The following is a 13,382-nucleotide window of genomic DNA, read 5'->3' on the forward strand; positions in this document are numbered from 1 at the left end:
GGTCATGTGACGACTTTGTACGTCGTATAAAGTCACGTGATTGTTATCGGACTTTTATCGCTACCCGTTCCTTTCTTTAATATATTCGTATTTGAGCTGAATGTGATATTATACATAAAAAAATGATCTGGAAAATTAGTTTATTTTTGTTCATTTCTGTGGCTTCTGTTTGGGGTAAGGTTTTGCTTACAAATTTAAATAATTTCATTTTAATTCTCATAATGATTGAAAAATCGTCTGCATAGAAACCGCAGTCACCTTACCAATATTTTGATTGAGTTTCCGCTTGGTACATTTCACTCCTCTTTGTCAATTTCATATTCTAAACAATATTTCAAACTAATATTAACGGTATGTGATCAAGAAATCTGATGTTATAGACCGTGATTTTATGAAATTCAAGATTACGTTTATATATATATATAAATTGAGGGTAGGATGTATGAAGTTCAGGATTACTTAAATTTCGTTAACTTAATACATTTCATAAACACTATGACAGAGCATACAGTAAGAATTTTAAAATCACATTCTTGTGTATAGTTTTATAAGAAATAAGATTATTTGTTTCTAATACTTTAAAAAAAGGTATTTCTATTTTCTTGATTTTATTTCAGGTGCACCATCATTTGATCCAAATTTAAAAAAGGATTACTTAATGTGTGAAGTGTGCCATGTGATAGTGAGGGATTTACAAATACTCGTGGCCGAAAACAACACACAGGTGAGATATGGATTTAAAAATTTATAAAAAAAATGTTAATGTTGACTTTGAATGCCGTTTAACATTAGGTATCAGTGTTCAGAAACTTGTAATACACTACCAAACAGACGCTTGTGTCTATTATTGAAAACTGTATATTGACCTCTTAACTATGTCTCGATTGTTACAGTTGTGACGCCGAGTAATACCCACTGACACTACCCAGCATTGTCTTATAGTCAGGTCGTCTAATTTCAAGATGCTGCTTCTAGTTTCTATATTATAGGGTTATTGCATGAATATTGGGGAATATTGTCCCGAGTAGAATTTTATATTGCACGAGCTTGCGAGTGCAATATATATTCTACGAGGGACAATATTCCCCAATATTCATGCAATGACCCTTTTATTGTATAGCAATATAATATTTGAAAGTAAAAATTGGTTTAAACTAAGATTTTGTTGTTGATGACGTCATGAATTTTCAAGATTTATTGCACGCTAACTTTTGGTTACTTTCTATGGGAAATATTATATTGCTATGCAATAATTAAACTATCATTTTGCTCTCTTTGTCTAATATTAAGCTGATTTTGTTTTGTCTTATTCTGATTAGATGTTTGTCCATTTTGTTTTCTCTTATGCTTGTTTTACATCTGGTTTTTTTCTTATACTATGCTTGTTCTATTTTGCCTGATATTATGCTTTTTTGCTTCTTTGCCTAATATTATGCTTGTTCTCCTTGTGATTTTGTTTGGTAATATACTTGTTCTTTTTAACCGTATATTATATAGGTAAAGGAAGATGTGGTATGAGTGCCAATGAGTCAACTCTCCATCCAAATAACAATTTATAAAAGTAAACAATTATAGGTCAAGGTACGGCCTTCAACACGGAGCCTTGGCTCACACCGAACAACAAGCTATAAAGGGCCCCAAAATTACAAGTGTAAAACCATTCAAACGGGAAAACCAACGGTATAATCTATATATAAAAAAAATATTAAAAAATGTTCTACGTGTGGTTTTTTTTTGGTACTATTAAATTGAGAACGAAAATGGGGAATGTGTCATGTTTGTTCTATCTCTTTTATATGATGTGCTTGTTCTATATATGCTTTCACGGTCTGGTACTAATGTATGCTTGGTATGACACAGGTTATGTTCTTCTCATATATTTCATGATGGTATAATACTAACCCCCCTAACAGGAGGGATTGTACCTGATATTCATATGATGAAGACATAATCTTTCAATTTGTTTAATTGAGGTCTGGAGCTGGCATGTCAGTAACTGCTAGTAGTCTGTTGTTATTTATGTATTATTGTAATTTTGTTTATTTCTTTTGTTTCATATTCTGACATCGGACTCGGACTTCTCTTAAACTGGGTTTTACTGTTCGTATTGTTGTTTGTTTGCTTTTTCTACATTGGCTAGAGGTAGAGGGGGAGGGTTAATATCTCAAAATCATGTTTAACCCCGCCGCAATTTTGCGCCTATCCTAAGTCAGGAGCCTCTGGCCTTTGTTAGTCTGGTATAATTTTTAATTTTAGTTTCTTGTGTATAATTCGGAGGTTAAGTATGACGTCCATTATCACATGAACTAGTATGCATATGTGTTTAGAGGCCAGCTGAAGGATGCCTCCTCAGTGGTGCGGGAGTTTCTCGCTACATTGAAGGCCCATTGGTGGCCTTCGGCTGGTGTCTGCTCTACGGTCGGGTTGTTGTCGCTTTGACACATTCCCCATTTCCATTCTCAATTTTATTGTTCTATTTTGTCTATTATTCCATTCGAATTCCAGATTTTTTTCGTACCGACATTGATATATTAAGTCCCAGTTATACGTAAATAAAGCTTTAAAACTTTTATCAATGAAAGATAGATTGTGTTATACTGTACTAGCTGACAAAAGATCCCGTTATCAGTCATGTAAATAAAAAGGGTTAGCCGGATACGACAAAGTTCAAGATCAACTCTCACTCCTGTATCAAATACTTTTAAAAACGAGACGTGACTAAACCCAGCAATTTATTCAACCAAAAGAGTATTGCCGAAGGTCTACTAAGAGCATTTTCCATCACATGTTGTCCATTATTGTCGTTGTCTGTTAGATTTTTACAAGGCAACTTCTCTGAAACTATTGGATCGAACCATCGTTTATAGGGTATCAAGTTTAATGAATTTTTCCCATGATCCCGCATGCCAACCCAGGGGCGGATCCAGCCATTTTCAAAAGGAGGGGTTCCCAACCCAGGATAAAGGGATGGGGTCCAATCATATGCTTCCATGCATTCAAATGCATTGATCCTAAATAAAAGGGGAGGGTGTTTTGTCGCCCGTGCCTAAGATATAGACAATAACAGTAAAATGCGAGTATATGATCGATATTATCTCGAAAACCATTGAAGAGACAATAAATATTCAAATTGTAATGATCTACCGGCTATCCGTGATTTTGAGTGCCCCACCAATCCATATGGGAGTTTTTTTTCTCTTTAATAACGATTATTTTCGAATATCAGTTTGCGTACATATCTACCACTGATACAAAAACATGATTGAAGAGAAACTTTAACAGGAAAAAATGTTCATCAACACCAGATCTACAAATAAGTCAAATAAACAAAGTCTATGAAAGGCACCTTATTGGAGTTATTCTCCATAAATGAAGATTTTGTTTTACCCCGCATTGTTAATTGGCTGCAAAACCACACCAAGGGCAGATCTACAAGTTTGTCAACATCGCCGAATTCGTCAGTCAACTCCTTATGGAAGTTATCGCCATTTAATGATATATATATATACAATAATAGCCTTTGTATGATGTGGTATATACTGGGGAAAATATATAGATCTGAAATAAGTATATAGACTGAGGACGAAGTCCGAGGTCGATATATCCTGTATTGACCTCATAAAAAGGCTGCCTATTGTTATATTATCAATATACTTATGAGATCACCCTAGTAGTTTTGGGTGGTGTTCGTGTTGCTTTTTCTTTAGTTTTCTATTATTGTATCATTTGTACTATTGTTTGTTGTCTGTTTGTCTTTTTCATTAATAGCCATGGCGTTGTCAGTTTATTTACGATTTATGAGTTTGACTGTCTCTCTGGTATCTTTCGTCCCTCTTTTATATCAAGACATATAATACATGTCTGTGCTTGTCTCAAAATTGTCAGTGCATTCATTATATTCTCATTTTTTGATCATTTAATTTTGTTGGAATTCTATAGATATCATATGGTCTCTGACGTCACAATAACAACAATTTTTTTTTTATAAAGGATATAAAGGGGGTCACCCGGGTGTGGGAGGTGGATTAAATTACTTCAAACATCTTGTGGAAGAACAATGTCATGCATATAGTTTGAATATTTAAAAAAAATCATAGACTGTTATATCAGAGACATATGTGTACCTTCGTTTCATTCCCTCTTTTCATTGTGTTCCTTGCACAAGGTTTCATATGATGATGCAGAGAGACTGAAATATGTTTCTGAAGTTTGTACCTTTTGTATCACACACGAACTCTTTATTATATTGTTATGATCTGCTATTAACAATTTTAAATTCACCAAATCTATAGCACTAAGGACAGGGGATCACAGAGGCTGATACGTGATTTAAAAAAGGGGGAGGCGTAAATTCGTAATTCACTATACCATGTATGTATACATGAATTCATATAGATTTTCTATTTTATTTTTATATATCTTGTTAAAATACATTAAACTTAAATATTTTGTTTGTCAATTAGAGGTAGGGGACAGTGGCGGATCCAGAACTTTTCCCAAGTCTGACCTAAGGGGGAGGGGGCTGCTCCAGTCATGCTTCAATGATTCCCTATATAATTAACCAAATTTTTCCACAAAAGGGACCCCCCTGGATCCGCCTATGGGGGAGTTGGGTGTATACCATTTATAATCCTCAGATTGAAGGATTTTGATAAGACTTAATTGGTGGTCCACTTCAATAATGTCAATACTGGAATTGATAGGGGTGCCGCTTAATTTGATATCTAATTTATTTTACCCAACCCTTCATATGATTTAGACTTTAAAAAATGTATACCTTTTCAAGGATTGCATAGTTAAAAATGTATTCTATCAACTTTTCACATATTGTGTCTAGGTAAAAATGTATACTGTTTCACATGTTGCGTAGGTATCACCATTGCAGGGAGCTCAAATTCCTCAAATTTATACTTATGTAAGAAAGAAGAAGTGGTATGATTGCCAATGAGACAACTCTCCACAAGAGATTAAAATGACACAGAAATTAACAACTACAGGTCACTGTACGGCCTTCAACAATGAGCCAAGCCCATACCGCATAGTCAGCTATAAAAGGCCCTGAAATGACGATGTAAAACAATTCAAACGAGAAAACTAATGACCTTAATTATTTGATAAAAATGAACAAAAAACAAATATGTAACATGCACATAAACAAACGACAACCTTTGAATTACAGGCTCCTGATATGGCCAGACTTTCTGCCCAAGGGCTGTGAAAAAGTTTTGGGAACTTTATTGACTTTATCATAAATGTTCTGATTTCAATACCTATTGCTATTCACATATTTTCAAGCTGGAAAATATGACTTATTCCAGGGACAGGTCCTAATTACCTTGCTTATAGGAAGGGCCACCTAACTGAAAGAATTATAGTTAAGATTGTGCAGGTTGTTCTATAATTAGCTTATAAATTCTGACAAGCATAAACATTTGTTTAGCATTTATTAACAAAAGCATCCTATATGTGTTTATAATTTAAATTTTCCCAACCATAGAATTCTTCAGAATCCTTGATATCCCAAATACACTTACTAGGTAATTAGTGTTATAAAGATGAAGTATCCAGTTGTGTTTAAAATCTTAATTTACGACCCTTTTCATGGTGAAATTCACAATGAATTGGGAAAGTCGGCAGGACTGTATTGATTGTGTATGATTTTGGTTTCAGTCAAATGGTCAAAGCTAAAGGTTATTTAAATGCGTGCAATATTTTTGTTTGTTTGTTTGTATAGAAGAGGTTATAGAGTTTAAGCTTGCATATATTTTAAAGGTATATCTATTTTTATCATTATTTTAGAGTGATTTTTATTACGGCTATAATTTTGATTGTGTATATTTTTGGTTTCAGGCAAAAGCCGAAGGTGTTTTAACTGATATCTGTAACAGACTAACTGCAAATGCTGACACATGTCTTGCCTTTGTCAAAGACAACATTGGAAAGGTCTTCTCAAAACTATCCGATGGATTGGTAAGTAAAAATTAATTGCAAATATCTTTACTAAAAGTAAAATAAATTGTATCTTTGAATTTATGACACAATGGGGATTTTATAGATTTAAATAAAATATTTAAAGCCTCTATCAGCAACTTTTTGGCTGCATTGACATGGATCTAAAGTATTCACGAAGATGTTTTTTGCCAGATAATTAAAAGAATATTCATTCAACATTTGAAAAATCATATTTGTTACAGATTGAAAAACCATCTCTTTTAAAAACATTAGTTTGATACAGATCAATTTACAGAGCTCAACTCAGTTGCCCAAAAATATTTACACATGTTTTTTCCAATAATCTACTTTTTAGCTCAACTTTCCAAGAAAATGTGAGCTTTTGCCATCACTTGGCGTCCGTTGTTGTCTGTGGTCATTGTCCCTCATTGTCGTCTGATCTGTGTAAACAATTTCAAACATCTTCTCCTCCAAAATTACTTAATCAGTTCCAACCAAATTTTAAGCTGAATGCTCCTTAGGGTATCTAGAATAAAGTTTGTGTTTTTTTTTACTTTTGTCAAAAACATGACCATTGGATAAGAATAGAACATAGGGGTAAAATGCTCCTGCTCCTTAAGTAGCTCCTTAGTGGAGACAAAAGATATCTGGTATACTCTACGAACCATCAACATATACAGGTCATGCATTTATCTTCTTATATCTAACAACATACTTTCTTCAAAGACAGACAAGTGTCTATGTATATGTCAAGCTCTAAGAGGAAATAGATCTAGAAAATTTATAAATATACAAAGTTTAACAGAGACTTTCCAACATCCAACAACAATAAAAATCATAAAACAATGCTGTTAAACATATCTCATTAGAGGGGGGGGGTCTGAACCTAGATCCTACTTCTTGATTTTGTTAGATTCCCATATCCCGATTATTGATTTTTCAGATTCCTGTATCCCGCTTATCATTGAGATGATAACACTTGTAATTTCACAGACTTAGTTTTTTTGTTTTCATGCTTAATAATTTGACTTTCATGTTGTCACACTTACAAATCAGCCAATCCCTCATAACATTAGACCCGAATGAGACCCACTGTTAAGGTTCTCGACTTTGAAGTATAAATATATTTTTCAATCTTAAGATAGATAGGGTGTCTTCCTCCATCTTGGATTTGGAAATACCAGAAAACAAGGTCTAGATCTTTAATAGAATGTGCAAATTTTTTAGAGTAGTAGGTAATTTATGCGTAAGAACTTCCACTTCGATATAGAAAATGACATGTTTTATCATATTTATGGTTGTATTTTACAAAAAACAGAAAACTTTTGTTTGATTAATTTTTTTCCAACTTTGCCACATAAGGGGAGGCAACTCAAATGCAAGGGCATATAATTCAGATTAAGGTACTTTTACAATAAAATGTGTTAGGAATTTACCTATTTTTATAATGTAGCAAGAAAAAGGGTTCGGTGACCCCATTGTTTCTTTTTCTTAACTGAAAGCGTACTATTAAAGCCATCTTCTCATGTGTTAACTCAAAATTCTATGATGTAGATTACGCTTTATTTCAGAAAATTGGGTTTTTCATGCATAATCTATACAAAATTTATCAATTTTGAACACTGAATAGCGTGAAAATAAGCACGGTGACCCATTCTTTTTATTATTATTTTTTAAAAAGCATGATATAAACTACATTTTGGCAAATTATTAAAAAATTCTATGGATTATAATTAAGACACTACCTTAACCTTTGAATTCCCTATATTTGAATTTGATAAGTGGAATGAACAAAAATTTCATAAAGAGCAAACAGTACAGGTCATGAAATATTTTGAATCGTTGAAATGAGATTTGGTCTAATAATTGATTTATATTTCATTAACAGTTAAAATTATCAGAGGTCAAAGAACAGAAATATTTTATCAGACACATCTAGTTCACAGATAATTGTAACTTATCTGTATATTTTGATATCAATTAGCTAGGTCAGGGATTTTTCTCAAATAGGGTCTTAACTACACTGAGTCAGGGATTTTTCTCAAATAGGGTCTAAACTACACTGAGTTGGGAATTCTGAATCAAAAAAACAGGAAATTAGGGAAAACATTTAAGAAAATTTATTATGTGACATTTTCATTCTTCCATTAAATTGCACTAGAATTTATGCTCATATAGGATGCTCTTATTAAAGTAGAATTCAAAAAAATTTGTTTATAAATTTTTGAAATATCCTCTTTTATAGAAAATGCTCCCAAAAATCCTTGAGGCACTGGTGCCTCCTCAAATACCCCCATCCTTTCCTGAAGTTTCAGTTAATACCTCAGAATCATGCATAAGAAATTGATATCTCAAGAACTATGAGGTCAACACTATCTATTGGAAAGACAGAGAGATATTTAAAAATCAAATCACTCACAATTAACTAAATAAATTTGGAAGGTGTATGAAAAATTAAGAATGAATAATCTTCCAACAAGTGACTCTATTTATAGACAAAGATAATGGAACAAGGATAATGCCAGATGACACCAGTAAAGTTACGAACACAAGAAAACAAGCTTTGAGTATAAACTATGTACCTCCTTGTCAGTTGATATAAATAAAGTAGTAAAGGTAATTGAAAAAAAAATTACTCAGTAAGCATTATAAAATACCAATAACATTTATTACACTATAACATTCTGTTTTCAGGACCCAGAACAGATTTGTATATCGTTAAAAGTATGTCCCTCACTGGAGAATGACTTTTTAACCAAGGTTTTACCAGCACCTATCAGCAATGATGTTTTACCAGCTCCTGCCAGCTATGATGTTTTATCTGTCAGTAATGATGTCATACCAAATGAAATAAACGAAATAACACAGGATGTTGGTGCTAATGTAAGTACTATCATAGATGTAATACCCATCTATGGTACTATATAGTTATTTGTACTTAAAGGCAGAGTCCAAACTTTAAACAATATAAAAAAGATGTGGTATGATCGCCAATGAGACATCTCTTCACAAGAGACCAAATGACAAAGCACAGAAATTAACAGCTTTACATTTTTGTAGGTCACTGTATAGCCTTCAACAATGAGCAAAACCCATAATAAAGTTATTATTAATCACTTATTGAACATAGTTGTTGTATTTATTTCAAAATATAAATGGTTTCATAGTATCAAGAAGTATTTTTTTTCCTTAAGAGGATTGAAATAAGATCAAATGTATTGAGATTTTAATTATGATATTAAATTAAGTATTGCAAATTTTATTTTTCTTGAGGATATGGAAAAACATATTTTATCAGACACTTTTTTACATGGTTTAACAAATTCTAAATACACTATTATGCCAAATTTGTACTTTGTTGAGCACCTTAAATTTTGTGGTTCACATAAACCCCCAACATCCAGAAAAATAAGTACCCTAAGAATTATATTGATTCCACAGTAGCTGTTGTGTAAAGAACAGAGTACATTTTGTTTTTTTTGTTGAAATATTTGTCATTATATTAATGTTTAATTTTAATAATTGACTTTAATTTTGATAAACCATTTTACCTATCTTTTGTATTCCCATTTAAAGGTGGTTTGTTTTTGCTTCCACAGGAAATAAAGGCCATGCATCATTATCAAAATTCCTCTCATGTTCAGTTTTTTGGGGTGACAACTTCACAGTTAAAAAGAAGTCCACCAAACTACCTTTTGTAATTACATGTACCATTATTCAATGAAAATTCATCTGAGTGTTTTATTTTATAGCCAATAGAATGTGAGTTATGCAAGCTTGTAGTTTCCTATGTTGAGAAAAGACTCCTAAACAACAAATCTGAGGACGCTATTAATGCTACACTGGAAGAAATTTGTAATGAACTACCTGGTCAATTAGGAGCACTGGTAGGTATAAACTATAGACCAATGTTGTCAAATTGAACTTGACTAACCAGTTACTTTAATAATTATGAATCGATTAACCGGTTAATCGATAGTTTAAGTTGATGTTTGAAGACCTTATCTATAGTACCTTACACATGCTGAGTACACATGTATGTTTTTAATTACGATAAATTGAAGTTTGTCATTTGGCATTGTCTTGAGAATTTCTGGCGAAGTTTGAATATTAATAATCTAATACTTCTGTATCTGCTATATAGTTGTTATTTGTAATAAGTTCAGATTGAAAAGATAAACAAACTTCTTGAAAATGTCTGAAACCAATGATTCTGTCCTTTTCTCTTAATGTTACAGAAAAAAAAAAAGTCGTAAAATTAAATCAAATTTCTGATTTAAAGTTACTGTTTAAAAAAAAAACATGGATACTAATTGTTTTTAATTAAGATCTTGCCCTATGGTGATAGACAAGTTGTCTAAGTTCTAATTAACTTTATGTTTTTCGGATAAACAATAGCAATCAATATTTGACAATTTATCTTTCAAATTAATTACCACGACGATAATTTTTAAAATAGAAAAAATAGTTATCACAGGTACCAGGATTATAAATAAGTACGCCAGACACACGTTTCGTCTACATAAGACTCATCAGTGACGCTCATATCAAAATATTTATAAAGCCAAACAAGTACAAAGTTGAAGAGCATTGAGGACCCAAAATGCCCGAAAGTTGTTCTATACAATTTTTCTGAAATTCCTCAATTATATAGATGGTCTTAAATGATTTTTTTTATCTCTCAATAAATGCATTTTGAAAGTATCAGTTGGCAGTGCCAAATTTTATTACCCAAAATAATGACCAGCAGACTTTCTTCTCTCTGAAGTTCATAAGAAATTGTAAATGTGTGGGTTTTTTTTAATGTTATTGCCAATGATTTATTTGATTTATTTAAATGTGTTTTGTATTATTCAGTGTCAGAAGTTTGAGCCACTGTTACTGAAAGCTTTAGTGGATGAGTTCTCAGCAGAAAAAGCTTGCAAGGCTATCAAAGTTTGTACAGCAGGTTAGTACATTTTATACTGATATATTCAAATTACAGGGAGCTAATATAAACATACTTTCATAATAACTTGTAGAACTTTCATGTATACTTTTGTATTTTGTCCTTGGAAAACGAATCTCTAGGAAAATACTTCCTGGAATTATTACAATCTTAAATGAAAAAATTTCAATGCCAGAAAAGATTTATGGTTGCAGTACAACTCTCCTGTATGGGAAGTAACTCAAATACAATTACCGACCGTGGTTTCATTATTATTGTGTGGGTATAATGGTTAACCATGAAATTTAATGTTCAACGAATTATAATTTTTCCACAGGCTCGTTTGCAGACTTTGGAACAACAATGAAATCAAACATTTTTTCCCTTAGTCTACATAAATTGGTATCCATAATGATAAATGAATCCACAGTAGAAAACCAATTTAGAATTCAGAAAATAATTTACTGAAAAAAAGCTTATAATCTTTTATTGCACCAGTCATTGGCATGCTGCTTTTGGTTCGATTTGATATGTAAGAGTATGTATTGTCATATCTTTATAGCATACAGATTTTCAGTTCATGAGCTTTCATTCATAAATTTTTCATTTTCAGAAGATGCTTTTATTGTCCATGAACACGTTTTATCCTGTAAAGACTGCAAAGAGATTATGGAAGGACTTGCTGGAGAGGTAGGGCTATTTAAAGTATCCAGTAGCTGTTATCATGGGTTATTCCTCTTCTCATTTCTGCATTAGTTAACCTGAAATTTTGCAATATTTTACTTAGTATTGAGAGAGGGACGAAAGATACCAAAGGGACAGTCAAACTCATAAATCTAAAATAAACTGAAAATGCCATGGCTAAAAACGAAAAAGACAAACAAACAACAGAACACATGACACAACATAGAAAACTAAAGAATAAACAACACGAACAGCAACACAAACCCCAATGATATAACAATCCCTTGAGATTGCAGCAACTGACAATTTTTCCTTGTAATGTAAAAATTTACTTCAATGTCCTGTAATCTGGGAAAAATTGCAAAACAGTTAATTACTATATTATACAATTACTGTCTTTTGATGAGGTAAATGTGTGGTTTTATTGACTTTTGAAAAACTGATATTCACTGAGGCCAACACCCAAAGTGAATGTCACTAGGTTTTTCAAAAGTCAATTAAACCACATAATTAGCAAAACAAAAGACAGTAATTTTTTTATTCCATGTTCAGAGTGAGAAAAAATATGTATAAAATAACAGTAATTTACCAAAACCAACTAACAGTCAAACATTGTATTGTTATTATACACCTAAAAGCACACAAAGTTTTGTGCAGTGAATATACTTTTTCCACAGGTGAATATGCTTATTTATTAAATGATATGAGCAAATAAGCCCCAATACGGATAAATCAGCATGTGCAATACTAAAAACGTTCCACTGTCGATATAAATCAAGATTTAATATTGCTCTTCGAACAGGGCCAATACGGAAAAAAACAGGGCCAATACGGAAAAAAACAGGGCCAATACAGAAAAAAGCGGGAAAAAAGCTGTATTAGCCCTAGGGCTAATACAGGACGTTCACTTCCGGTTTTCAATTTTCTTACGCCATTACTTAACTCTGGAAGTATCATTATGCATAAAAACATTGGTATAATATTTTTTAAATTAAAGTCATAAAATAAACAGGTTAAATGATGTGCAATGTTTTGTAATGTCTTAAAGTTTTGAAACGGAAAAAACAGGGCCAATACAGAAAAAAGCGGGAAAAAAGCTGTATTGGCCCATGGGCTAATACAGGACGTTCACTTCCGGTTTTTAATTCTCTTATAATCATTTAATAAAAGTGTTATGAACTGGCTGTTTCTGTATTGGCACTGGTATAGATTCTCGGTCAGCTGTATTGGCCCTCGACCCTACGGGTCTCGAGGCCAATACAGCAAACCTTGAATCTATACCAGTGCCAATACAGAAACAGCCAGTTAATAACACTATATTATTCAAAATCCAATTCATATAGAAAAAAAATACTAAAGTCAATCTTTCAATATGGAATCATTCATGTTATTTAAAGTATTTTGTATTGATAGCTTATAGATATCTCTTTCAATTATTTTTTTATTTTGTAAATTGTTGTTTATCTACAGAATGGTTATATTTGGAACACAATTTTCAATGCTAGTTTATTGTACTGTTTCTCATTGTTTTGCTATTTTTATTATTCAGACAGGTATACAGGTCTGTTTACAAATGGCTGGTATCTGTGGGAAATCAAAGACCCATATCCACCATGAATTAACCAACTCAGTGGAACCAGAAAATTTTGAGGAGCCAGTAAGTATGATAAGCTTTATTACCATTTTTAATGATTAAAAGACAGGATCCAGAGCAAAAACATTTTTTTTTTTCATTTTTCCATATTTTTCTGATTAAATTATTCAGAAACCAATAACTTATTAGAACACTTTTAGAAGTTGATTTTTTTGGGGTATATCT

General features: G+C 32.1%; 1 protein-coding gene across 5 annotated transcripts in view; it reads left to right on the forward strand.

The window, feature by feature from the left end:
* Positions 1-21: 21 nt before the first annotated feature.
* Positions 22-13,382, forward strand: part of LOC143044388 (uncharacterized) — a 62,573-nt gene continuing 49,212 nt past the window's right edge. For 4 of the 5 annotated variants that reach the window (XM_076216372.1, XM_076216376.1, XM_076216375.1 and 1 more), the window contains exons 1-8: positions 22-174; positions 618-724; positions 5,851-5,970; positions 8,647-8,835; positions 9,705-9,839; positions 10,810-10,900; positions 11,493-11,569; positions 13,113-13,220. In XM_076216372.1, the coding sequence (XP_076072487.1) occupies positions 123-174; positions 618-724; positions 5,851-5,970; positions 8,647-8,835; positions 9,705-9,839; positions 10,810-10,900; positions 11,493-11,569; positions 13,113-13,220 (879 nt within the window). In that variant the 5' untranslated portion in view covers positions 22-122. The remainder of the gene's footprint in view (positions 175-617; positions 725-5,850; positions 5,971-8,646; positions 8,836-9,704; positions 9,840-10,809; positions 10,901-11,492; positions 11,570-13,112; positions 13,221-13,382) is intronic. The other variant, XM_076216374.1, reaches the window with a different exon arrangement.

Source organism: Mytilus galloprovincialis, chromosome 9, assembly GCF_965363235.1.
Source record: "Mytilus galloprovincialis chromosome 9, xbMytGall1.hap1.1, whole genome shotgun sequence".
Lineage (NCBI taxonomy): Eukaryota > Metazoa > Mollusca > Bivalvia > Mytilida > Mytilidae > Mytilus > Mytilus galloprovincialis.